The 24,863-nt window shown below is 41.4% G+C and overlaps 1 protein-coding gene across 2 annotated transcripts in view; it reads left to right on the plus strand.

Annotated features, from left to right (window-relative positions):
* The window catches only part of KCNH1 (potassium voltage-gated channel subfamily H member 1), a 218,599-nt gene that overhangs the window by 100,122 nt on the left and 93,614 nt on the right, over positions 1–24,863 (plus strand). For both annotated transcript variants that reach the window (XM_033144832.1, XM_033144833.1), the window contains exons 8-9: positions 12,835–13,034; positions 17,944–18,196. In XM_033144832.1, coding sequence (XP_033000723.1) covers positions 12,835–13,034; positions 17,944–18,196 — 453 coding nt within the window. The remainder of the gene's footprint in view (positions 1–12,834; positions 13,035–17,943; positions 18,197–24,863) is intronic.

Here is a 24,863-nt window from a genome sequence, read left to right on the forward strand (position 1 = left end):
GAAAGCAGGCAGAGGATACCGATTTCTAGGATCTGGTTTACACAGTTTGCGTACACAGCATACAGGTGCACATGCCCTGTTCTTGAGAGTCCCATGTGTTTGCTGATTGGGTAGAAGCCACCTGGTATTAGCCAACCCAGCCTCTCAGTGGATGACTGTGGCTTATTTCTGTGATTGCCACACCCCTTGTGAGATAGGAGTTCACACACCCATGTGAGACAGCCCTAAGCTGTATGAACCAGGGATTGACGAATCTCTCCATTTTGGCTCCCTTGGTTTCTCATTTTTCCAATCTTAAATTCAGTTCACTACATATTTGAGGCAATTTGGGATTTAAAAGGCCGCAAACTAATGAAAATTCACTAGCGTTTTAGTGTGACTTTCTCTAATTTTTTGACCCATGTGTAAGGAATTTTCCCTGCGAGGATCCATGTTATTATTTCCACTACTATATTCATTTGCGCACATGTTTCCCTAATATATGTGTTTTTCTACACATTACTTAGTTGGAAAACTGCATTGGAAAATCTGTATACGTGTGAATTTCAAATGATAGCTTTGTTTCCATTCGTTCATTGTTAGCCAGTTTTGCATGAAAATGCAAACCTAATCAAATTCTTCCTCCATCCCTAGTTGTGGACATGTGATTAGTAGATTTGGTACAGATGTGGTGAGAACATTTAAACAGGGGAACACCAGCAACTACCCCTCTTCTAGAGATCCTATCTGTACTCCTGCACTTAGGGGTTGATCACCCCTTTAGGCTTCCCAGAGTGCTAGCAAATTCTGGAGTCAAAGATAATGTTGACAGTCTCCATCACACTCTGCCATCCTCGGACCTGCTGCCTCCCATGACAGGGAAGCTCAGGCAGCTTCGTAGAAGAAGTCATCAAGTACATATGTCTGACCTTGGCTGGCTGGTGATTGCTCTGTTTGGTCCCTGTTCTGTGTCTATCCCTATTCTATTCCTGGCTCCAAGCCACACTCCATGGTAACACCAAATCACTCTGCTTTCTAGCAACTCATTTCCTAAAGAGCTCTGGTGGCCAACAAGAGCCTTGTTTATTTTCAGACATTTCAGTAGGTTAGGTACTCTGGTTGTCTTTAGCATGGTAATAAGACCACAACAAAAATACAATTCTCTGCATTTCTTACTTAAAGAATCATTACTGCTTGACAGATTTAGGTTGCTAAGAACTTTTTTCCAAGCAAAACTTGAAAATTAATCTCATCTCACGCAGCTCTGACTCTCAGTTTAGATGCTTTTAATAATATAATTTCCAGCTTCTTCTTCTTTCCCTTTGTCTCATAAAAGAGGACTGATTATACAAATAGTCTATCACTGCCTTAACATGTGGGTAAACTTGGTCAAGGGTAATATTTTAAAATATCGGAACAAATCCAGGTTTGAACTCAGACTAGCCCTTTAATTTAGCCACTCGGGGAAAGTGACAAACCTTAAAGCACAAGCCAGACTCTTTGGCACAAATAATCAAAACAGCAGCTCTCACTGGAGATTTAATTTCAGCTCTGTAATTGAAAATGGCCCATGCATTACTCTCTATAAATTGCAGAACGAAAATGATACCCTTAAATGACTCTGCCTTCATTTAAGTAGTGACCTGTTCATTAGCACTGTGAAATGAAATAGAAATCCATTTTAGTTTTCGAGACTATTTAATTTTGTTGCAGATAAAAGTCAGCAAAACAGGACATCAACATTATTTCCCTCCCTAAATTGTACAAAATTCCCACAGTCTTCCTTCATCTTCTTCACCCCAGTGGAAAGCATTGCATCTATTAATATACTGGCTTCAGCTAAAGTCAGGTGTAAATGCCCCCCAAAATTGGCTGAGCAACAGGGGCTCCATGTTTATAAACACTGTGTTGAGGGTAAGATCATGACTGCTTGGCAACAGACCTGAAGAAACTAAACAGAACAGAGGAGAAGAGCTTTTTAGCATTAACTTTGAAAAGGAAACACTGATTGTGCAGTCTGTCAGAGAGACTGGAAGATTTACTTACATATTACATTATTCAAAACTTCTCTATAAAAATTTCAAGGTGACTTAACCAAAGATGAATTATAATGCAGTTTGAAATCTCGAAACAAACTGATAAGAGCAATGAACTAGTCCCTATTAAAATACCACAACAGATTTAAATATGCATTAACCAAACTAGAAATGCTTCTAACACAAGACAGTCTTTACCTGGCGACCATCAGCTTTTTCATCCCATTACTGTAAAGTGTTGTTTAGTTTGCATTTGCACAGTGCAATAGCAAACCTGTTGTACTGTATTCCCACATTTTCTCCTTCTGACATTTTTTCCTGACTCTGCTCCTGTTTCTTGTGCTGCTGCTGCTGCACAAATGTTTCTAGGGTGGACAAGAGGCACATTATTGTTACACCTGAATGGTGTTAGTGCTTTGCTCTGCAGCACCGATTTTGGGCGCTTCCACACTGTCACCGTTTTGGGGTGGTATTCCGTCTCATGCTAGCACTTTCAGGTTGCACAATTTTAGTTGATTGGAAGGTCTTGGGCAATAAATACACTCCCCACTCAATGGACATTTTCACAATTGGTTGTTACATTTGCAGTGATGAGGTGGAGAAAGAGAGAGGGCTGCAAGGACTGAGGTCGTCAGGGTGATCTTTGGGGGTCACTATTGGGGTGATGCTGGAAGTTTGCTTTAGTGCCTGCGACCATATTTGTCTATGCCGGTTCCTTTCATGGTTGTTACCAGGGTTGATGTTGATTTGTCATGGGGTTATTGGGAATTACTGGAGGGAAATACCTTTATGCTTTGTAGTACGAGATCCAGCACTGGTATAAAACTGGGTCCCTTGCAGGTGGGAGGGAAGTATCTGATCGTTCAAGGGGCATTTGGTGCTCACTGATATGAACTGTCCATTAATTTTGTATTCTTGTTGGTGATCAGTCGTAGGAACAATATAGGTGTGTAGTCAGTTATATACTGGCTTAAAGGTAGTGAGTAGTTGTAGTCATTGTGTAAATGGATGGTGATAGTGACATGGTGTGTATGTTGTGCGAATATTGCGTTTTATTTTAGTTCCAAGTTTGTGTCATGCTGCCTAGTATTTTTCTCTGGAGCTTATTCAGATAGAAAAACATACGGTATATTTATGTATTTGGATTTTTCTTAATGCAAATCAAATGCAATTGTGCTGATTGTATATTTATGTACAGTGGAACCACGGTTGTCAAATGCCTCCATAGTCAAATGTTTCAGCTTTTGAACGCTGTAAACCTGGAAGTAACTGCTCCGGTTTTCGGATGATTTTCAGAAGCCAAACATGCTACACGGCTTCCATTTTGAGTTCCCCTATTGTATTGAGGTTTCTGTATTGAGTTTTCGGTTTTCGAACAGTTTGGAAGTCGAAAGGTCTTCCAGAATGGATTACATTTGAAAAGAGAGGTTCCACTGTATTTTGCTTTTACTTATTGTAAACTGCTTTGAGATCTGTGGGTAATAAATTGACTGGCCAAACAAATGAACAGATAGTATCCCCACAATATTAGTGGTAAATGTGTAAATCTCGATGAATGTGGTCCTCATGTGTTAGATAACATCAATCATAATACAACTTTAGTTCAGCACTTTGAAATCCCATTGCTTTCATGGAAGTGAGGTTCTATCAAAGGCTACTAGCTGTGAAGGCTAAGCTGTGTTTCCACAGTAGAGGCATTCTGAATACGAATTGCAGGAAGTCACAGGAGGGGAGAGGGCTCTTGTGCTTGAATCTTGCTTGTGGGTTTTCCCCAGGTATCTGGTTGGCCACTGTGAAAACAGGATGCTGAACTAGATAGGGATTTAAGGGATTGAAGCATATCCTTATCTATCCTATGGACGGTTCAACTTCATGATTTTTTTCTTCTTCAGCTGGATTGCACCCATAGTTGTAAAAATATATTGTGAGTAATTTGACTCTGGTTTGACAATTGCAGAATTCCTGATTCCATTATGAGATGTGAGCAAGTATAATATGTATTGGTTGAGCAATTTTAATGAACCAGCTAAGCCATGCTATGTTTTTCACAGTAATGCATATGTTTCAGAGAGCTTAGATGGAGAACCAAATTTGGAACTGTATAACTTTAATTATTATTTGAAGGTTATAATCATAAGTTACTCAAAGAAAAAGCAACACACTCAATATCGAAGCGCTGTTGCAGCAAATCATTATAGTTACATGGTGTTAGATGGATTCTAAATTTGTCTTATTTCGATGGTGGTGATACTGCTACCGAAATTAGAACTATACAGATTGAGTGATCTCTTTGAATTGTCAATCAAGCTTTCTATTAATATGTAGTAATGGAATGATGAATGACAGGTCTGAAATTGGATATTTAACATTTTGTTAATTGATTTTTAACGTTCTTGCACCATGGAAGTTCATGCACCAATATCTTCATTTTGCGGAGGTTTGTATCCATGATGTTGTGTGTTAAATGTAGATTATTTCATTGTAATGCTGCACTTATTAGTGCAACAAGCCTTGGTTCAGATCCTGATCTGGAGCTTTAGAAAAACAGTCCACCTTGATCCAGGGTGCTTTGTAGACTGCCTGATTCAGCTTGAGGGCTGCCCATGTATGCTTTACTCCCCTTTATTTTCAGGTTTAAAAAATAAATAAATTAAAAAGGCTTTTGTATTTTCCCTTTTGGCAGAAGCTGATGAAATTTTAGGCATGGTAGGCCATGCAGAGTGGATAATGCCTGCTGAACTATAAGCAAATAGGTCCAGGGACTTTCATGCTGGACACATCTGATGTGTGCTCTTTTTTCAAAAGAAGGAAACATTTATAATTTTAAATTTGGGGCAGAATTGGGTGATTTGCAAGCAAGGTTGCTCCTTCTGAGACTATAAACCCCGCCACATTTCAGAAGAATACTTGGAGCTGACCACTGTGAGAACAACAGGATGTTGGACTCGATGGGCCATTGCCCTGATCTTGCAGGCTCCTCCTAGGTTCTTATGGAGTGGCTTTCCTGCAAGGGTAGCCAGTGAAGCTTTGGGGTGGGTAAGTAACTCACTCTCAGCCTAACCTACCTCACAAGATTGTTGTGAGGATAAAATGGGCTCCTTGGAATAAATGGGAGCGATAAAGGTAATAAAGGAAGAAATGCTGAGGTAGATAGATAATGGCCACAAACATAAACAAGCTGAGGTGTGAATTTGTGGCCTGAATTCAAATCCCCACTCTGCAGTGAAGCTCTTTAGTGAATAGCCCAGTGTTGACTACTTCCCAGCCAGAGCCTACCTCCTTTTTGGTTGGTTGTGAGGAAAATCCCATCTACACCATCCCGAGGCTTGGATACAGTTGTGAACAACAGTGGCAGCTTTGTGTTGATGCTGATTCGTCTTATTTCTAAATCTAGTTTCAGTATATTTTAGAATGAGAAGCAGTCCAAGGACTAGCATGTTAATAAAATTAGTACATGCCATTCAGGAGGCCTCTCCTGCCACTGCTTTTTAGCCCTTGTTTGTCATCTTAGGTCACAATGATGCAATGATATATCGGGTTCTCACTTGTGAGAGCACGCGTTGCGGTGGGGGCTAGAAAGACACCTCTCTGGTCGCTGGGTGGGCTGGCTAGCTGGCCACAGCTCCTATAGGTCCCTGCGAGTTGCTGAGTAGAACTGAATGTATCAATGTTGTGATGGACAGCCCAGCGTCCTTTATATTGCCCTGCATGCAGGGAGATCCTCCTCTTGGCTGTTTGCTTCGGATCACCGACCCTCCCTCCCTTTATTTAGGTCTCTGCATTTGACCTTGCAACTGCCTGTCATGGGGTCATCTGCTTTTGGGGCAGGGGCCCAGTAGGAATTTTGTCCATCTGGCTGATGGCTGTTACCATTTGGTTTTTGCCTACTGCAGTAGCAACTAGTCACAACTTGTAAGGTTGGCGGTTGGGCATTGGTTCTTGTGTTGGTTACTGGAAGGGTGGTCCCCCCTTTCAGAATGATGATGGTGCAGGGAATTCCGTTAAAGGAATACAGGGGCTCGATATGCTTTTGTCCGAACCCCCGGTAGGGGGACAGGGCCATGCAAGAGCCCCTGGGGCCCCTGGGGAGAGGGAGGGCCCTGCTCCTGGCCTCCTTAACGCTCCCCAGGTGCCATTCTCCTGACGCTGACCGAAAGTCAGCTCTGTCCCGGCGGACAGCTAGTCTGAACCAATGCCTACGCAACCACTCACATAATTTGTATTTGAATAAATTTGTGGCCTAAATTATTGCCAAAACCCAAACAAATATTACGTCTCTAGTCTGAGTTATTGGGGGGTGTCTTGGGGACCTCAACACGCAACAGAAGTTAGAATGAAATAAATTCTCTTGTCATTCTCTAGACTTACCTACTGCTTTCTTTAGCCACCCTGTCTCTTGACTAGCTACCCTAACCTCCTCCCTCCACCTCCCTAAAGCTGCTTCTGATCTGAAGCACCGTGAACATTTCTTAGGGTCCCCTCTGTGATGATCATCTCTGCCCCCTTCATTCATCTTTCATGCCTTTGCAGTCCCTGTCTCTTGGGGTTCCCTGAGTCCTGGGACCACTTCCTAGCCCTTAACCTACATCATGTGATATTTTAATTCCAGCCAAACTGACAGTTCTCCCTTGCCACACAGAAGCTGGATTACAAACTTTATTGTTTCTTGAATATCTGGACTTTCCGTGCCACCATACCAGCTTAGGCAATCAGTGTCAGAGGCGTCACCACCACAAGTACACACTCGCATTGGTTGATCTTACTCGGAAGAAATGAGAGGGGGTACTCCTTAAGAGAGCACATTTTAAATCAGTCCAATTAAATGTGATGATTCCTACTGGGAACATGAGATGCTATTGCAACACTTATAACCCCGATTACAAGGTTTGAGTGTTTTGCAAATACTCCAGGCAGGAATTCTTTAAAAGCAACGCTTTAAAAAAGCTATATTCTATTGTGACAATCAAGTGCATACATTTAAAAAAAAAAATAGTGTGAGTTTTAACTACCTTAAAAGTTGCAAATTGTTTGGTAGCCTTTCCAGCCTGATAGTGACCTTCACAACTTGGCTGTAAGAGTAACTCCCTGTAGCAATTATGCAGCTTTTATCTGTAGTGTTATTAAAAAACAAAAAAAAACCCACCACAGTGTTTTAAATGAGGTGGCACCGCAGAAGGCATTGTTAATGAGTTGCCACATTGTCGCAGACAAGACACTGTACTTTAACTCTGAACAGAGAAGACGTAATTGGGAAGAGAGAATAATGCGAAGACGCTCGGCTCTGTCTGAGGGTTCTGTACATTAAATGACATCTGCTGAAAAGATTTCTTTCTGGGCTGGTGCTGTGGCAGGTGTTGCCACAGAAGAACAATACTAGCTGTGAATGGAATTTGCTCGTGCTATGTAAGAATGCTTTCTTTGCCTGTTCTCTTTGTGGCAATAGCCCTGACTGAATGCATTGGCTAAAAAAATAATAATGTGTGAGGCTTAGGATGAGATTGTACAGTAAATTTTGATGGGCAAATGTTCCCTTGCTATCGACTTCCTCTCATAGTTCTTCTGTGGTTAATCACTGGCTTCCCATATTGAGGAAATTGAGTATAAACATTCTTCTCATATTGATGAAACTAAGAATCACCCTTGTAAAATATGGCCTTGCAAATGTGTTTGTTACCTCAGCCTGTGGCACGAAAAGCAGGTGTTTGTGCTGTAACTTGGGTCTTTTTTCAGGTGCAGTTCTTTAAATGTTTCCAGAGATTTACTGAACTCGGCTGCATGGTGGGAGGACTCTGTGAGTCCAACATGCACATGCAGGAAGGACTGTGGTCTGGTGGTAGAGTATCTGTTTTTCATACAGAATGTCTCAGGTTCAATTGCCAGCATTTCCATGTAGGGTTGGGAGAGACCTGTTACGTATTCAGTGGTCTGTGTTTGCCTGAGCTTGAGTCTGGACTAAGGATTCTGAGCCCCTGTGTTCTGAATTGACATATGATATCCAATCACAGAACATTTCAGGATTTGGGCCTCTGCCATTGGCCCTTAAAATCTGAATTATGATTCGCAGCATGGAAGTTTAGACAGCCAATCACATTGGGTGTGGGAGTTGCCCAGGCCTTCAGAAATGTATATAAGTAGTTGCTTTGCCCCTGTTGTCCAGTTCTGTTAGCTCAATAAAGGTTTTTGCTGTTATCACTGTGTCTTGCTTGGTGGGAACCCACCTACACTTCAAGACCCTTGCCTAGAACCCCAGAGTGTATGCAATATTGAGCTAGATGGAACAATATACATCAGCTTCCCTTGTTTCATGCAGGCTTGTGGAGGCTGGCTCACGTAGCACTAAGCCACAGTTTCGCATTCCCTTAAAAACCAGGCCATTTTGTAATGTGACACTCAATCTTATTTTTCTTCTTAATTTGTCTTACTTACTCAGTGGGCCAAATCCAGCATTTCACAAGTAGAATTCTGCTCATGCACTGAGACGTCTTCCTCTGAACATCCCCACGTGCACAGACAGTGCTGGATACAACCTACTAGGTGATATCCGACTACATTATATTCACAGTGGGACCCGGTGAAATCAGTGGGTTAACTAATATAAATTCATTTATTTCAAAGGGTCTGCTCTCAGTAAGACTTAGCTGAATTCAATTGAAGGTACAGTATGCATTGCAAGTACAGTAAACCATTGTATTGCTGGTGGAGAATGTGGTGGCAAGGTTGCTTATGGGGGCAAGTTACAATCAACCTATAACACTTTGCTTGCAGTATTTTCATTGGCTAGTTTGCTACTGGGCCTAGTTCAAGGTGTTGGTACTAACATATATGCCCCTATAAAGATCAGGAGAAGATTACCTGAGAGATCACCTTATACACCCAGTAAATTGATGCAGTCTGCAGGAGAATTTCTCTTGCAAGTTCCAAAGTTCTAAGAAGCCTGCTCCACAATAACTCAGAGTAGGGCTTTTAATGTGGCAGCCCCTGTTATGCCGCTGCCAAGATACAAACAGCTCCCACTTTCTGGAAACAAGTGAAGACATTTTTGTTCTGAGAGCCTTTTCCAACTGGATAAAATGAGGCCTTACTGCAAATGTATACTTGTTAAGTTTTAGTGTTGTTTTAAATATATCTGTTGCTTTCATGTTTTTAACTGTTTTTAATTATGTGCAAATTGCATCAAGACGGTGGTTTAGAAAGCAAATAATAAAGCAACAACAATGCATTTGACAGGATTCAGAATATTTGGGCTTGGTGTGCCCCTCATCTGCCTCTTCTGTATTCCTTCCTTTTCTTTCTCTCATATGTGTGTGTGTGTGTGTGTGTGTGTGTATGTATGTGTATATATATATATATATATATATATAGTTTTTAAAAAGAGTTCCTCTTTTTTAAAGAAGAAAAGAAAATACAGGTGTTGAGGGCCTTCTCGGTAGTGGCACCATCCCTGCAGAATGCCCTCCCTTCAGATGTCAAGGAGGTAACTTTGAGAAGACATCTGAAGGCAGCCCTGTATCGGGAGGTTTTTAATGTTTGTTGTTTTTATTATGTTTTTAGATATGCTGTAAGCTGCTATAGAGTGGCTGGGGAAACCCAGCCAGATGGGCGGGGTAACAACAACAACAACAACAACAACAACAATAGTTATTATTAAGTTCCCAATGCTATGAAAGCATGTAACATACATCCTTCTTCAGAAACCCTGTGGGTGAAATGATGTTTTTCGTTTTTCTTTAAAAAAATGTTTTGATGAATCTCCTGCACTAATACTGTATTTCACTGGCTAACTAATGGCAAATTAAAGCTAATAAGGTTTGAGATAGATTAATCAGATGGAGTAGAATGCCTTTTGGCAAGGGTAATTATAGCACACAATTTGTAATTAACAGTCAGAATGGTTGTTTGCAGCATCCTGATTATGAAGAATAAGAGGTGTGTGGGGACTCAATTAAGCATGGTGTGGCTGGATTATAATTCAGGGATAGTAGCTCTCACCCAGAACAGAATTAAACCCAAGGAGTGCCTGTGCTTCCACCTTAGTGGCATGCCCTGCTCATGTTTAGTAGGCTGCCCCACTGCGGAAATGCTCTCAAACCCCGGACAGCCTTAGACAGAGCATGACAGCAAACGTGGTCTAGTGAGGGTGGTTCCACTCCTTTTCCTCCTGACCAGTATCAGTGCTTGATTTTGTACACCTTAGTAAGGCTTTAGCTGTAAAGCCTGTTAAAAGCAAGTGTCCTTAAAAGTGATTGAAAGTGACTGCAGAACCTACATCTTACCTGTAGATACCTACACACCATTGGTTGCATTTTAATGAGGAGTCACAAGCACTTTGAAGGTGCTCCCCTGGGTGCAAATATCACTTAAAAGCTTGTCAATAAATTTAGAGCAGGGGTAGGCAACCTAAGGCCTGGGGGCCTGATGTGGCCCAATCGCCTTCTAAATGTGGCCCTCGGAGGGTCTGGGAATCAGTGTATTTTTACATGAGTAGAATGTGTCCTTTTATTTAAAATGCATCTCTGGGTTGTTTGTGGGGCATAGGAATTCGTTCATGTTTTTTTCCTTTCAAAATATAGTCCGGCCCACCACATGGTCTGAGGGACAGTGGACTGGCCCACGGCTGAAAAAGGTTGCTGACCCCTGATTTAGAGTGTCCCCACCTCTTTCCTCAGTGATTATTCTCTCACTGCCAAGGCCCATTATTGATCCACACATTAACAATTGACAATGCCCCTTTCAGTCCCTGCCAAGTAAGCCTGAAAACTATTTGATACTGCCTTGTTTGCAACCAGAATTGTATGTGATGAGCCAATTAGTGCATTTCAAAGCATTTAGGATTTGTTGTTGCTTAAGGCACAAACTCTCCCCCGCAATTAATGTTGATATATGTAGTTAGCAATATTTTGATTTTGGGTATACTTATTCAGAGCAGTATGAGGAGAGATTCTCACTCAGTTGTAGAGCACATTCTCTGCCTGAAGAAAGTCCTAACCTCAAACTTGGGCATCTTCAGGACGGTAGAACTGGAAAGATCACTGTCCAAAACCTGAGAGAACCACAGCCAGTCAGTTAGATCAGCATTCCCGATTCTGGTGCCCTCCAGCTGTTTTGGACTGAAACTCCCATTAATTAGCTCTAATCAATATAGCCAATGGTCAGTGATGATGGGAGTTGTAGTTCAAAATTTTGGGGAGGGCACCAGGGATTCAGCTATGCAGCTGCAAATATGTTTTAAGTGTATTAAGTGTCACATTCTGCAAATGTAACACTAGATGATGGTGAGCTGGTGATAAATTCAATATTTTTAAACAGTTTCTTTAAAAAGCATTTTCACAGGGGTTTTTATATATGACTAGATTCAGACCAGGTTGGAGAAGATGAGTACAGAGAGTACTGAGCTGGATGGGCTGATTATCTTCTATTATTCCTGTACAGAGAAGTTTATAATATTTAATTATATTTTATTATATGCTGGAAGCCTCCCAGAGTGGCTGGGACAATCCAGTCAGATGGATGGGGTACAAATAATAAAATTATTATTAAATTATTGTTGTTGTTGTTGTTGACTTTGTATAAGGCAGCTTGATATGACCATCTAATTGACAGCAGTATTTCGGAGTCTCGAGGGGAGGTCTTTCCTAGCTTTACCACGTGAGACTTTCAGCTTGGAACATTTTACATGGGGGGGGGCAGGGAATCTACATTAAAATTACCCGCTGAGGTCATCCGCCAGCTGTACCCATCTGCTGAGATTCACAGGGACATGGACTTTTCTGTTGTGGCTCCCTGGTTGTGGAATGCATTTTATATGCCAGGGGAAAGAATTGTACAGTGGTATCTCGGGTTACAGATGCTTCAGGCTACAGATGCTTCAGGTTACAGACTCTGCTAACCTAGAAGTAGTACCTCGGGTTAAGAACTTTGCTTCCGGGTGAGAACAGGAATCGTGCGGCGGCGGCAGCAGGAGGCCCCATTAGCTAAAGTGTTACCTCAGGTTAAGAACAGTTTCAGGTTAAGAACGGACCTCCAGAATGAATTAAGTTCTTAACCCAAGGTACCACTGTGCATATTTAAGCCTTTTCAATATGGATGGCTGTTGGTTCTTATTTGAGTAGTGTGACTTAAATAATAATAATAATAATAATAATAATAATAATAATAATAATAATATCTGTCTTGTATGTTAATTTGCTGTTGTTGTTAGCCTTTGTACTGGCTTTTAATGTTTGTTAAAATACCTTGATGGAAAGGCACGGTTACAAAAAAACACACCCCCTAATAATGAATATTCTTTATAATGGAGCTGCTGTGGCAGATAGGCATTCCTCTGGTAATGCCAGCAATGTTGGTAACCACCAACATAAAAGGAGCAAATACACTTGGATTCTGCAACTAATGGGATTCTGTACCTGCTTATGGTTAGTTGAACTGGAAGAAGTTGATTAGTGAGAACAAGCAAGGCTCCAATAAGCAGCCTTCAGGGGTGTGAGGCGAGTTCCCTAATAACTAGGAGTTCTCCAATAAAGTCATTGAACACAAGCTAAACTGACATGGGCATCCTTTAATTGAAACAAGAGAATTTGTGCTAAGGGGATGCTCCCCTAACAGGATTCAGAATTATTTGAGAAGCACTTGAGTGCCAACAGCAACCGTCCAATAAGTGCCGTCTTCATGTCAGTTTGTAACAATTAAGATAATTAATGCTCTATTTTGCATTACTTTCTCCTACAGAGAACACACTGTATCGACGTTGATCTCAAACATCCTGCTTAATAAGTGTTCAGAAAATATTCACTTTTATTTCCTCTTTTTCTTCTATTTCCAGCTCTCCTATATGCAACAATTTTTGGTAATGTAACAACAATATTCCAGCAAATGTATGCTAATACAAATAGATACCATGAAATGCTAAACAGTGTCCGGGACTTCCTGAAACTCTATCAAGTGCCCAAAGGTCTGAGTGAACGTGTGATGGATTACATTGTTTCTACCTGGTCAATGTCCAGAGGCATCGATACAGAAAAGGTGAGCTGTCTTGATATTGGAAAGCTACCATCAAATAAATGCTTTCTTGCTATTCCTTACTTGCAGCTGCTATTCTTGACTACTGTTTATAGGGTTGACTTTTTTTAAAACTCAGTTTTCCTTATATCAAATTCAACTTTGTCAAATGTAGAGACGTCTGAGTTCTCTGAAGTTTTCTCCACATACTGGCTTTGTAATTTTCCAATTTTCATTAAGAAAAATATGGGGAAATTTGAAGAATGTTGCAATGCAACCCAACAGTGCAGATTTCTTTCGCTCCTCCCCTCCTCCTCCATTCGTCTGTTGCCCATTGTGGTGGCTAATACAGCCAGGAGAATTTGGGAGATGTAGTTATCTAATGGGTTTCTGTATTTGGGAAGGACATGATATATCAGCCGTGATGAAACTTAGCAGCTCTTTATATGGATGGGATGTTACGGCCGCAGATCAAGATTCCTCTGGATGTTACGGCCACAGACAGAGTTCTCCTCTGACAGCAGCCCTGAGGAGAAAATGGACCCACTCCCTCAATTGTCCCATGAAGAGGTACAACCAGCTTCCTCTCCTTCCCTTGATGTTGAGGAGAGACCTCTGCCACAGACTATCAAGAGGATCAGGAGAGTCCAGAGGAGATATCACCACAGGCTGGAACCCCAAGCCCTAGAAGAAGCCAACTGTAGAAGGTCTAACTGACCAGATTCACAATGGGGGGGGGGATTCTAGTCAATTAATACCTATAGCACAGGCTATAAAGATCTGCCAGTTGTTCCAAGACACAGCAGAGGCAATTCACATGTTCTGTCTCAGCTGGACCACAAACGGGTCCTGAAACCCACATCAATGTAGGTCCCTCTCCAAGGTGCTGATTCTGCTTCGCCTAGCCTTCCATTACTATGCCTGCTACTATTAATATACAGTACTGTCCTTCGTTTGAAGATCTCAGGGCTCACAAGATAAAAGCACAAATACCTTACATGCAGTAGTGGGCATCCCCATGGAACTGGACACCCGTGAACCCTATGAATAGTGCCTTGAGTGCATTCTGTGTGTACTAAATAAACAAACCCACAAATCCACGAAAATAGCTTCTCTGGCTCAAAATTGTTGGTGAATTTTAGTAAATATGAACACTGTTCCTTCAACTGTCACCTGCTTCCACACTCTAACTCCTTGTCAGAGAGGGCAAGTCCCTGCATATTCTCTGTGCAGAATATTTGAACTATGGAACTCGCTGCTGCAGCAGGCAATGAAGGCCACCAATTTGGATGGCACTGAAAGAGGGTTAGACAAATTCATAGAGGATAAGGCTATCAACGGCTGCTGATTGGGATGGCTATGCTCTGCCTCCACGGTTGTAGGCAGCAATGCTTCTGGATACCAGTTGCTGGAAACAGCTGGGTGGGTGAGGGCTCTTTTGCTTGAATCCTGCTTGTGGGTTTCCTACAGGCATTTTGTTGGCCACTGTGAGAACAGATGCTGGACTGCATGGTCCATTGCTTGATCTAACAGGCTCTTCTTATGTTCTCATGCAACATATCTCTTCAGTCATGACTTGAAAAGCATCCTCAGTTTCCTCTACACCAGTGTGGTGTAGTGTAGTGGTTAAGAGTGGTAGACTTGTAATCTGGTGAACCAGGTTCGCATCTCCACTCCTCCACATGCAGCTGCTGGGTGACCTTGGGCTAGTCACACTTTTTTGAAGTCTCTCAGCCCCACTCATCTCACAGAGTGTTTGTTGTGGGGGAGGAAGGGAAAGGAGAATGTTAGCCGCTTTGAGACTCCTTCGGGTAGTGAAAAGCGGGATATCAAATCCAAACTCCTCCTCCTCCTCCTCCTCCTCCTCCTCCTCCTCCTCCTCCTCCTTCTCCTCCTCCTCCTCTTCTTCTTCTTCTTCTTCTTCTTCTTCTTCTTCTTCTTCTTCTTCTTCTTCTTCAAATGTCATTAGCTATCCTGATGGTTGGGTGTCTTCATCTTGGCCACAAAAGTTGGGCTGATTTTAAAACAAACTTCTACCCTGTTGCACCAAAGGCATTTTCATGAGAAGAATGCAAAGGTTATTGAATCACAACTATCCATTTTCACCTTGAAAGATTGCTTTAATAAATATAAAGAAATATTCAATTCTTATACTATTAAAAGAGATATATTCTGATAGATTTCTGTAATTGACACATTCATATCATAGGCAGTTGAGTTAGCATCTGTTTTTTTAAAAAAGGCCTATGTTGATAGCAGAGGCTAACAAATTTAAGACTTGAGTAATGACAATACCAGTCCATAAATTCTAAAGTCCAATTCTCAAGCTCCACTGAATTTGCATACAAACACAACTTCAATAACATTGTGGAATGAATAAATCATAATGTGATTTCTACACTCCTGCATTGCTGTCACTACTGATGTGTGTCATGTAATACACCCCTCTAAGCAAATATTTTGAAGGTGAATTTATACCCTGGAGCACTATGCTTTTATTTTACCTGCTTGGTGAGGTGCAGAGGGTATAGAGAAACTAAAACAGTAAAAGCTAATTTAAGCATTATTGATTTATTTTGCAAATGTAAGGTAAGGTAAAGGACACCTAGATGATTAAGTCCAGTTGAATTCATCTATGGGTTGTGGTGCTCATCTCCGCTTTCAGGCCAAGGGAGCCAGCGTTTGTCTGCAGACAGCTTTCTGGGTCAAGTGGCCAGCATGACTAAACCACTTCTGGTGCAACGGAACACCGTGATGAGTACCAGAGCGCACAAAAACACCATTTACCTTCCCACTGCAGGGTACCTATTTATCTACTTGCGCTGGTATGCTTTTGAATTGCTAGGTTGGCAGGAGCTGGGACAGAGCAACAGGCACTCACCCCATCATGTGGATTCGAACTGCTGACCTTCTGATCAGCAAGCATAAGAGGCTCAGTGTTTAAACCACAGTGCCAGCTTAATGGGCTGAACAATTGAAACAAGCCATCACAACAGTTTTGGCTACATTTTAACATGTATGTTGATGAAAGGCAACAATGCTAGTATTTTATTGTTTTGTTGTAGATTTATAAATGATTCTTAGTTCTATGTTTTGTAAGCCACTTATGGCATAATTTGTCGCAAAAGGCAAGTGGTGGTTGTTGTGTAAATTTGAAAGAAAGTGTTACCAGTATCATGCAGAGATTTTGCAGGTACAGTACCTTGTTTTTGATTTTCAGACATTTTCTTTTAGATGTTTTATGCTGAAAGGCCTTATGTAACTGTTTAATTTTTTTGGATCAGCCAGACACTTTAACAATTGTTTTGTACCATTTTTATATTTCATTGTATATATTGCTATACATTGCCATTGTATGAATTGGTGGTATACAAATACTTTTATAAATAACGATAAAATAACTCAGAAATCCTATGTTTCCCAAATAAGTTCTAGTTCTGCCCTTACCATTAAGCAAAGATACGTTAGACAAGCATATTAGTAAAACAAGTTTATTCTAAGGGTAGTTGCCATAGTGGTAGCTGTCTTCTAGTTGCCCCAAGGCAATGGCAGAGGCCAGGATTTGTTGGGGAATTCCACATCTGAGTGTATTTTGAGAAAAAGGTTCTTCTTCTCTAGTGGAATAAAATTCATCAGCAATAAGCAAACTTTTTTCACCTAGGCATGTGAATGCTAGCAACTACTCTAAGATGTCATTGTGTATGTCCACCGATGCAATGATACCACTCTTCTGCGCTGGTTTGACCATGAATGGAAATTGGAGGTTTCAATAAAATGAGTTTTTAACAAAATTCAAGTAAAACATAAACAGAATCCAACCAAAGTTAACCTCATTAGAGAGATTTAAGCATGTGCCAGGTCTTGGATGCGAGCTATAATTTTGGGAGGTTTGGGAGATATAATCTTAGCAAGGCAGCCAATGTGTGTTTGGCCACATGTCTCTCTCCTCCTGCCAGGTATGTGATGATGAATTGCTACTGTAGGTTAATTGGTTTTCTCATGACAAAGGAATTTGAAAGCCCCCTGATCATATATACATTCCTAAAAGTTTAAGCATTTGTGTGCTGTTTCAATTGCATGCCCTATTTAAGTATGTGATATGTATTCTGTTCTATTGATTTCACTGTCTTAAAAAAACAAAATAAAAGATTCCTTCCAGTAGCACCTTAGAGAGCAACTAAGTTTGTTATTGGTATGAGCTTTCATGTGCATGCACACTTCTTCAGATACCAAAAAAACAACAACAAACACCTTTGACTATTATTTGGTAGTTCAGTATCTATCAAAAAATGTGTTTGGCCTAAATAACTGTTTTCTTCTTGGTTTTGTACAGATATCTTCTGCCTTAATATTGAAGAGCTTTTTAATTTAATTTTGAGGCTGGTGCAGGAATTTCAGGGTCAATGAGGGATGCACTTTTAAAACTAATTTCAAACTTTGCATTCCCTGACAGATTCCTGTTTAACATTTGCAATTATAACTTCAGCAGCTGCCACCATTCCCAATGAGAATTAATGATTACTATTAATTATTTTCTGTCTGCTATCTTGGCAGTTGGAGATGTTTCAGTTTATTTTATAAAAACAAACATCTGCTGAGCAGTGTCACAGCTTCCATGCACATAGGTAGATGCAGAGGATTCCAAATTCAAAGGCAAATAGCTAAAAACAGGGCTGTTATTAGGGATTCACATCACTTAAGAGACAGATGGCTAGATTCCATTGCTGCAGCCACTTGTCCAAAAGAGCAAAGAAGCAGGAACAGGAATTTAGCCAATTGTAAGTTGGCTAGCCAACAGGAAGCCAAAATGAATCACCTGCACAAGCACATGATGCTTTTTTAAAGAAAAAAAATATTGTCATAATGACAGCGCACAGTGGATGTAGCACACTCAAATCTCTTGCAGAGGTTGATTCTTGTAATGTTGTCCCAGGTTCTGCAGATTTGCCCTAAGGACATGCGAGCGGACATCTGCGTTCATCTGAATCGAAAAGTTTTTAAAGAGCACCCTGCGTTTAGGCTGGCCAGCGATGGGTGTCTGCGAGCTCTTGCCATGGAATTTCAGACGGTGCACTGTGCTCCGGGGGATCTCATATATCATGCTGGAGAGAGCGTGGACAATCTTTGCTTTGTGGTTTCGGGATCCTTGGAAGTTATCCAGGATGATGAAGTTGTTGCAATTTTGGGTAGGTTCTCCCATTACATTCTGTCTTTGTGTTCACATTTGTGTACCGAATGACAATATTTATTCTGAAAGTGAATTCCTGTGTAGCTTCTTTCTTTCATTTTTTTGCATTTTTTAATCAGATGTTTTGTTTGAGTTTCGCTTAGGGACTGTTTTTATTGTAAATATTGTTTGGGTATTGAGGTTTGTTACTAGGGGTGTTGGAAGCTGAACTGCAGTAGAACAGAAACACAGAAACAAATACAGGGCAAAGTGAAAAATTGTCAGCCACCTTGAGTTCCTCTGAAAAAGAGGGAATGTGTTCCCCCCAATAATAATAATAATAATAATAATATACTATAGTTGGGGAGAAGCAAACAGCTAGTGGTGGTCATCCATGACTTTATAATTCATTGGAAGTAAGGGACCCATTCAGCCCTCCCCCCCCACTCCCATCTTGGATATATTTATGCTGTTGTTTAACACAGTATTTCCAGGCATCATTAACAGCATAGAAGCATTAAAGAACATTAAAACCTATTCTGTCAACCAAAGCCCAAAGCATTTTGAAATGTAGATTTGCTCTATTTTTAGCCAGAAAGTTCAGCCACACAGTGAGGGCACGAAGCACATAAAAAGGTTTTGCACTTCAACACAGTGGAAGCAAAGCAAGGAGGAAAAGACCATGTGATAACCCATAAGATGTAGATAAGTAACAAGGCTGGTCCAGACTTCAGGTGGTGATGTGATTCTGTCACACCTTTCTAATGGTAAAGTAAAATTTCACAGAGATGTGGTGCAGCGTCTGTTGCTCACATCAGCCTTGTAGAAAAACCAGCAGCCTAGCAACCTTAAATCTTTCAGAACAAATGTAGCTATCACTTAAAAGGAAATATACAGTCAGGAAAGAGAGAAGACAGAGCAATATACTATAGAGCAAACCCCTTAGATGTTGTTTCTCTCCCCCCCCCCAATTTCCTCCTCTCTTTCTTTTACTTAGGGAAGCTGCCTTGCATTTGTGTCTGAATTTGTCTCTCTCTCAACTAGGTACCCAAAAGACTGCTTGTATTCTGGTTCAGCCAATTTTTATTTTATTTATATATTTATTTGCATGGTGGGGGCAGCAAATTCTTTGAAAGGCATATATAAATAGTCTCAGTCACAGTTTGGAGTCCTCCGGCTTGCTGATGTCTCCCTCTTCCAAGCCTGGTGCTGCCAACAGTCCCCTTTCATGTCGCCATCCCTCCCTCCCTGATTCTCTACCTGGCCTTTGGGGCTCTGTCCAGGCCCCATTCCTTCCCTAGGCCACATACTCACATCAGACCTCGCATTCTCTCCCTTCCTGGGTTTTGTTGCTTGGCTGGAATGTAATTCTGTAAGAGCTCCTCTTTCTTGCCTGGATTGACTACGCAGCCCCCAGAAGGTGGCCCAAGAGGGAATCATAGAATGGTAGAGTTGGAAGGGACCCCAAGGATCACCTAGGAATCTCAACTAAGGCATCCATGACAGATGGCCATCCAATCCCTGCTTAAAATCCTCCAAGGAAGGAGGGTCCACAGCCTCATGAGGGAGACTGTTCCACTGTCGATCAGAAATTTCTTCCTGATGTTTACTTGGAATCTCCTTCCTTGTAACTTGAAGCCATTGGCTTGGGTCCTAGCCTCTGGAACAGGAGAAAGTAAGCTTGCTCCATCTTCCGTGTGACAGCCCTTTAGACATTTGAAGATGGCTGTCATGTCTCCTCTTTGTATCCTCTTTTCCATTCTAAACAGACCCAGTTCCTTCAGCTGTTTGTCATAAGGCTTGGTTTCCAGACCCTTGGTCATCTTAGCTGTCCTCCTCTACACATAATAAAATAAAAAATTCCTTCCAGTAGCACCTTAGAGACCAACTAAGTTTGTTCTTGGTATGAGCTTTTGTGTGCATGCCAAGAACAAACTTGGTTGGTCTGTAAGGTGCTACTGGAAGGAATTTTTTATTTTATTTTGTTTTGACTATGGCAGACCAACATGGCTACCTACCTGTAACTCCTCTACACATGTTGCCTTTGGGCTGAAAAAGATTCCTTGCTTACACACAGGGCCAGTCAGTCCTGTTCCTATCCCCACTGAAGCCTCACTTACCAGAGTTGTGTGACTGCAGCTTATGGGTTCTAATTTGGGTGGCAGAATCCAAGGGGTGACTGAGCCCCCACCACCATTACTGGAGAAGCAAGGAGAAGCAGCTGTTGCAGCAGCTTCCAATGAGATTTTGCAGGGCTCTCACAAGATCTCGCTGGAACCTGCCACCAATGCTTCTTGCTTATCCAGGAGCAGTGGCACCTGCAGTGCTGCAACCTCTTGGATTCTGTTGCCCAAGGGAGCTGCCTCAGTATGTCTCATGGGTGGGCCGGTTCTGCTTACATATACAGGGTTGTACTCAAGACCAGCTGGACGGAGGAGACCACACTTTAGAGCTGCTGAAGGATCACTCTGTGGTTATGACTGTCATTAACAAAGACAGTGGCACTACTGTTAATTGGTCAATTAAGAACACAGGTCAATAGTTTTAATATTAATTAACCTGTTCCACAAATTTTGAATTCTGATTATTCAGCAGCACCCCTCAGGATTTTGAATAGCAATCATTGTGAAAATTGTACTTGAAAGTGTGTGTGTGTAGGGGGGGGGAATGTGTTCACTAAACTATAATCTCTCCGTTTCTCTTTTAATGGAATGTGCTTTTCTGTTAGGAGTTATGCTCCTATCCCACCTTGCAACTGAGAAATAAACTGCATTTATTATTATTATTATTTTGTGACTGAATGATCTATGTAACTTAGGAGCAAAATGTCCTTTGTGCCTTAAAAAGATATGAATGAATTTACAGGCAATTTTTTTTAATGCCATTAGAGCCAAATTTACGCTGAAATTAGGAGGCTGAGCCTCCTACAACAGTATTTCATTTGGTGAGCTTATTGCTCTTGGCTTATTGAATACGCTATGTTCTCTTGCATAATAATGTTACTATAAATCAGGTTTACCCAGTTCCTTAGAGGAAAGCATGATCTCAGTTCCAAATGATATTCATCGTGCTAGAAGGATATCTTTTGAGAACCAGTCTGGCGTAGTGGATAGGATCTTGGAGTTAGGCCAAGCAAATCTGTGTTCAGTTCCCTGCCTAGTCATAAATTTGTAGAATGGAAGGGAGATCTCATCCAGCCTCCTGCTCCAAGTTAGAAATCCAGAACAAGAGTATTTACATCAGGTGGCTGGTCAGTCTCTTCTTGAAGATCTCCTGTGAGATCTCCACCCATCCAGGAAATTCACTGGGTGACCTTGGACCAGTTAGACTCTCTTACCCTAACCTACCTTTATCTTGATAAATGGAGGCACATATTACCCCCATGTGACCCATGGTAGGCCACAAAAAGGCTAAAAAATGTCAATCTTCAGGCCTGGGGGCTGCCCCTTTAAGATTCACCCTATACAAAGGTGTAGAGCTTTGATAACTTCAGGGATATCTGTTGAGATGTTAGACTGCAATAACTTTACCAATCCTGGCTGGGGCCCATCGGACTTGTAGTCCAGCAATATCTGGAGGGCACCATGTTGACTACCCTTGATCAAGGCCCTGCTTTACAAAAACAAGACATATCTCTATTATTAGAATGTAAACATATGCAGAAGTATTTCCACACTAATACTGGAAAAGTGCAAATGCTATCTTTGTTGACTAAACATTGTTTCTCCCTTGCTGTGCTGAAGTTTTTGTTGGAAATGATGTGGCGAAGCACATTAGGACCTGCCTCTTTTAAGTAGGAAACATTATGTACAAAGGGGAGTGGGGTATTTGATTTAAAGCCTTTAAATAAAATACTTTTATAAAAATCTGATCCTTTTAGGATTCCAGTTTGGTATGGAACAATTTTCACCTCAATACAAATAGTTATAATAAAGCACATAAAATCAATAAACCAACTAAAGTTATGATCATAGTGTGACCATGCATGCATTTGTTACGCAAACCCAGCTATTTTAATTTGTTTACTGTCACCAGGGATTGGGGTTGTTTCATTTGTTTACTCTGATTAAGACAGCACGTTGCACAGGCGGATGGCATGGATTGCGTGTCCTCAGATTTCCAGAGCAAGTTGTTATTCACAAAGTCATCATCCCTGAGGAATTTTTCTTTCTTTCAGAAAACCATGTTACCCCTGTGGAAGAAAGGTGTTAAATGGCCCATTTGCTCTAGAAGGAGAAAACCCTGCTGGTTTAATTTTATCTAATTGCAATCTTAAAACATACAGACAGAATTGTTCTTATAATGCTTCTCCGAAACGGCTTTGGTTTATTACTTTACCCGCAAGGACATCTATTACACAGAGGTGCCAAAGGTGGTAGTCCCAACTCAATGGGATAGACTCATAATGTGGCACAATAATATTTAAACCTTGCCCCCACCCCCATACAAGGGAGTTGGATTTTATTTTATGTATAATAATTTCCGTTTAGCAACCACTTACTTTCTGAAGATCTCAAAGGGGTTCACAGTCAATATATATACTGGTATATATGTACATGGGATGCAGGTGGCGCTGTGGGTTAAACCACAGAGCCTAGGGCTTGCCGATCAGAAGGTCAGCGGTTCGAATCCCCGCGACTGGGTGAGCTCCCGTTGCTCAGTCCCTGCTCCTGCCCACCCAGCAGTTCGAAAGCACACCAAAAGTGCAAGGAGATAAATAGGTAAATAGCATTTCCATGCGTTGCTCTGGTTCAACAGAAGCGGCTTTGTCATGCTGGCCACATGACCCGGAAGCTGTACACCGGCTCCCTGGGCCAGTAATGCGAGATGAGTGCTGCAACCCCAGAGTCAGACACGACTTGACCTAATGGTCAGGGGTCCCTTTACATTTACCTATATATGTACATATCTATTTGTCTGTCTTTCTATCATCTCTACACAATAAGTACAATAAAGACTAGAATGGTTTCTGTAAAACAACAACACCCAAATACTTAAACAATTTCCATATTGATATGAGTAATCAGAGAGCAGCACAAAACAGTATATTGCAAAATTACAACCAACATAACACACATTAGTCGTGTAGCCACTCACCCAATCTCACTCACCATCCATTGCACAGAACCAGCACAGTCATTTATACTTTGAATATTATCTCTGTCAACCAGCCACTCATACTCAACAATATTACAACCTACACACAAAGGATTACTGCCAATCATACACATGTAACATAGTCTCCCCATCGTCAAAGCACTAAAGAGCTCATGCCCCACATCTACTGGACCATGCTAGGATATTTTACCTGGGGAGGGGGGGAAATCTATACCAGAGCAAACATTTTCTGCACAAACATTTCAGTTTGTCAAACGGAATGATTCCCCCTCTCCTCTCCCTGTGTGCTGTTCTGGGGGCTTTGCAGCTCCCCAGAGCCAATTTCAGGGGCACATGGGGGCAAGAGGGGGGTAGAGCTTGGTTAAGTGGATCCCACACATAAGGCTGTATCCCCCTAAGTTATACTCAGAGTAGACCTATTGAAATCAATAAGTTAGCCATGCCCATTATTTTCAATGATTCTGTCCTGAGTAGGGGGATACAACCCAAATACAGGCAGCCCCCCATTTACATTTTGAGGCACCACAGCAAAATCACGTTTAATTGAAAACCATTGAAAGAGTCTGCAATCACCCCACTCTGCCCCCATTCTGCCCTTTTAGTGATGCATCAATGATGCCTTTATGACGTTTCCAGGTCTCTTGTGGGTTCAGTGTGATGTGCGTATACACAGTCGCACACATATTGGACGCATGTAAACCGGGTTGGGGGGGTTGCCTGTATAGCAATTTGGTTTTTGATCTATTAGCATAATGTGCTCTAGAATATGATATGAGGAAAAGATTTTTGAATCTTAAGTGTTTATGTTGAACCCACTGGTCATTTGGCATCTACCCAATGGACAAGGAATACTGTAGACTCCTTATCTTGTTATTATATATTTATAGAACATGGCCACATGACAACAGGGCTGTTCTTTCAGATTCTGAGGAGAAAATATTTCTGTTTATCAGACCTTTTTCTGAAGATTTCCATACAATATTTCTTCATGTGAACATGGAAGGGTAATTGTGGTTAGTTTTCAAATAAATGAAAGAAGTTGAGGCTCCAGTACTTTGGCCACCTCATGAGAAGAGAAGACTCCCTAGAAAAGACCCTGATGTTGGGAAAGATGGAGGGCACAAGGAGAAGGGGACGACAGAGGGTGAGATGGTTGGACAGTGTTCTCGAAGCAACTGGCATGAGTTTGGCCAAACTGCGAGAGGCAGTGAAAGATAGGTGTGCCTGGCGTGCTCTGGTCCATGGGGTCACAAAGAGTTGGACATGACTGAACGACTGAACAACAACAAAATGAAAGAAGTAAATAATAGCTTTTTAAAATTATTCACACACTTTTAGGGGACAGTGCTCTTCTTACGTTCAAGCAGCACCATTGTATTCAGGGTAAATCATATATGAAGAAACTGTGTGGGAGATCAAAAGCTCAGGGTGGCTTTTATCAGCTCTGCCAGTTACACTGTTTAGCCACCGAGTAAAGAAAAAGGAGCAAAGAGAGACTGACAGCTTTTAAGTTGTTAGCCATTTTTGAAGGATTAACAGCAGGCTGACACTCAACATTCTTTTTATGC

The sequence above is a fragment of the Lacerta agilis genome, chromosome 3 (genome assembly GCF_009819535.1).
Source record: "Lacerta agilis isolate rLacAgi1 chromosome 3, rLacAgi1.pri, whole genome shotgun sequence".
Classification (NCBI taxonomy): Eukaryota; Metazoa; Chordata; class Lepidosauria; order Squamata; family Lacertidae; genus Lacerta; species Lacerta agilis.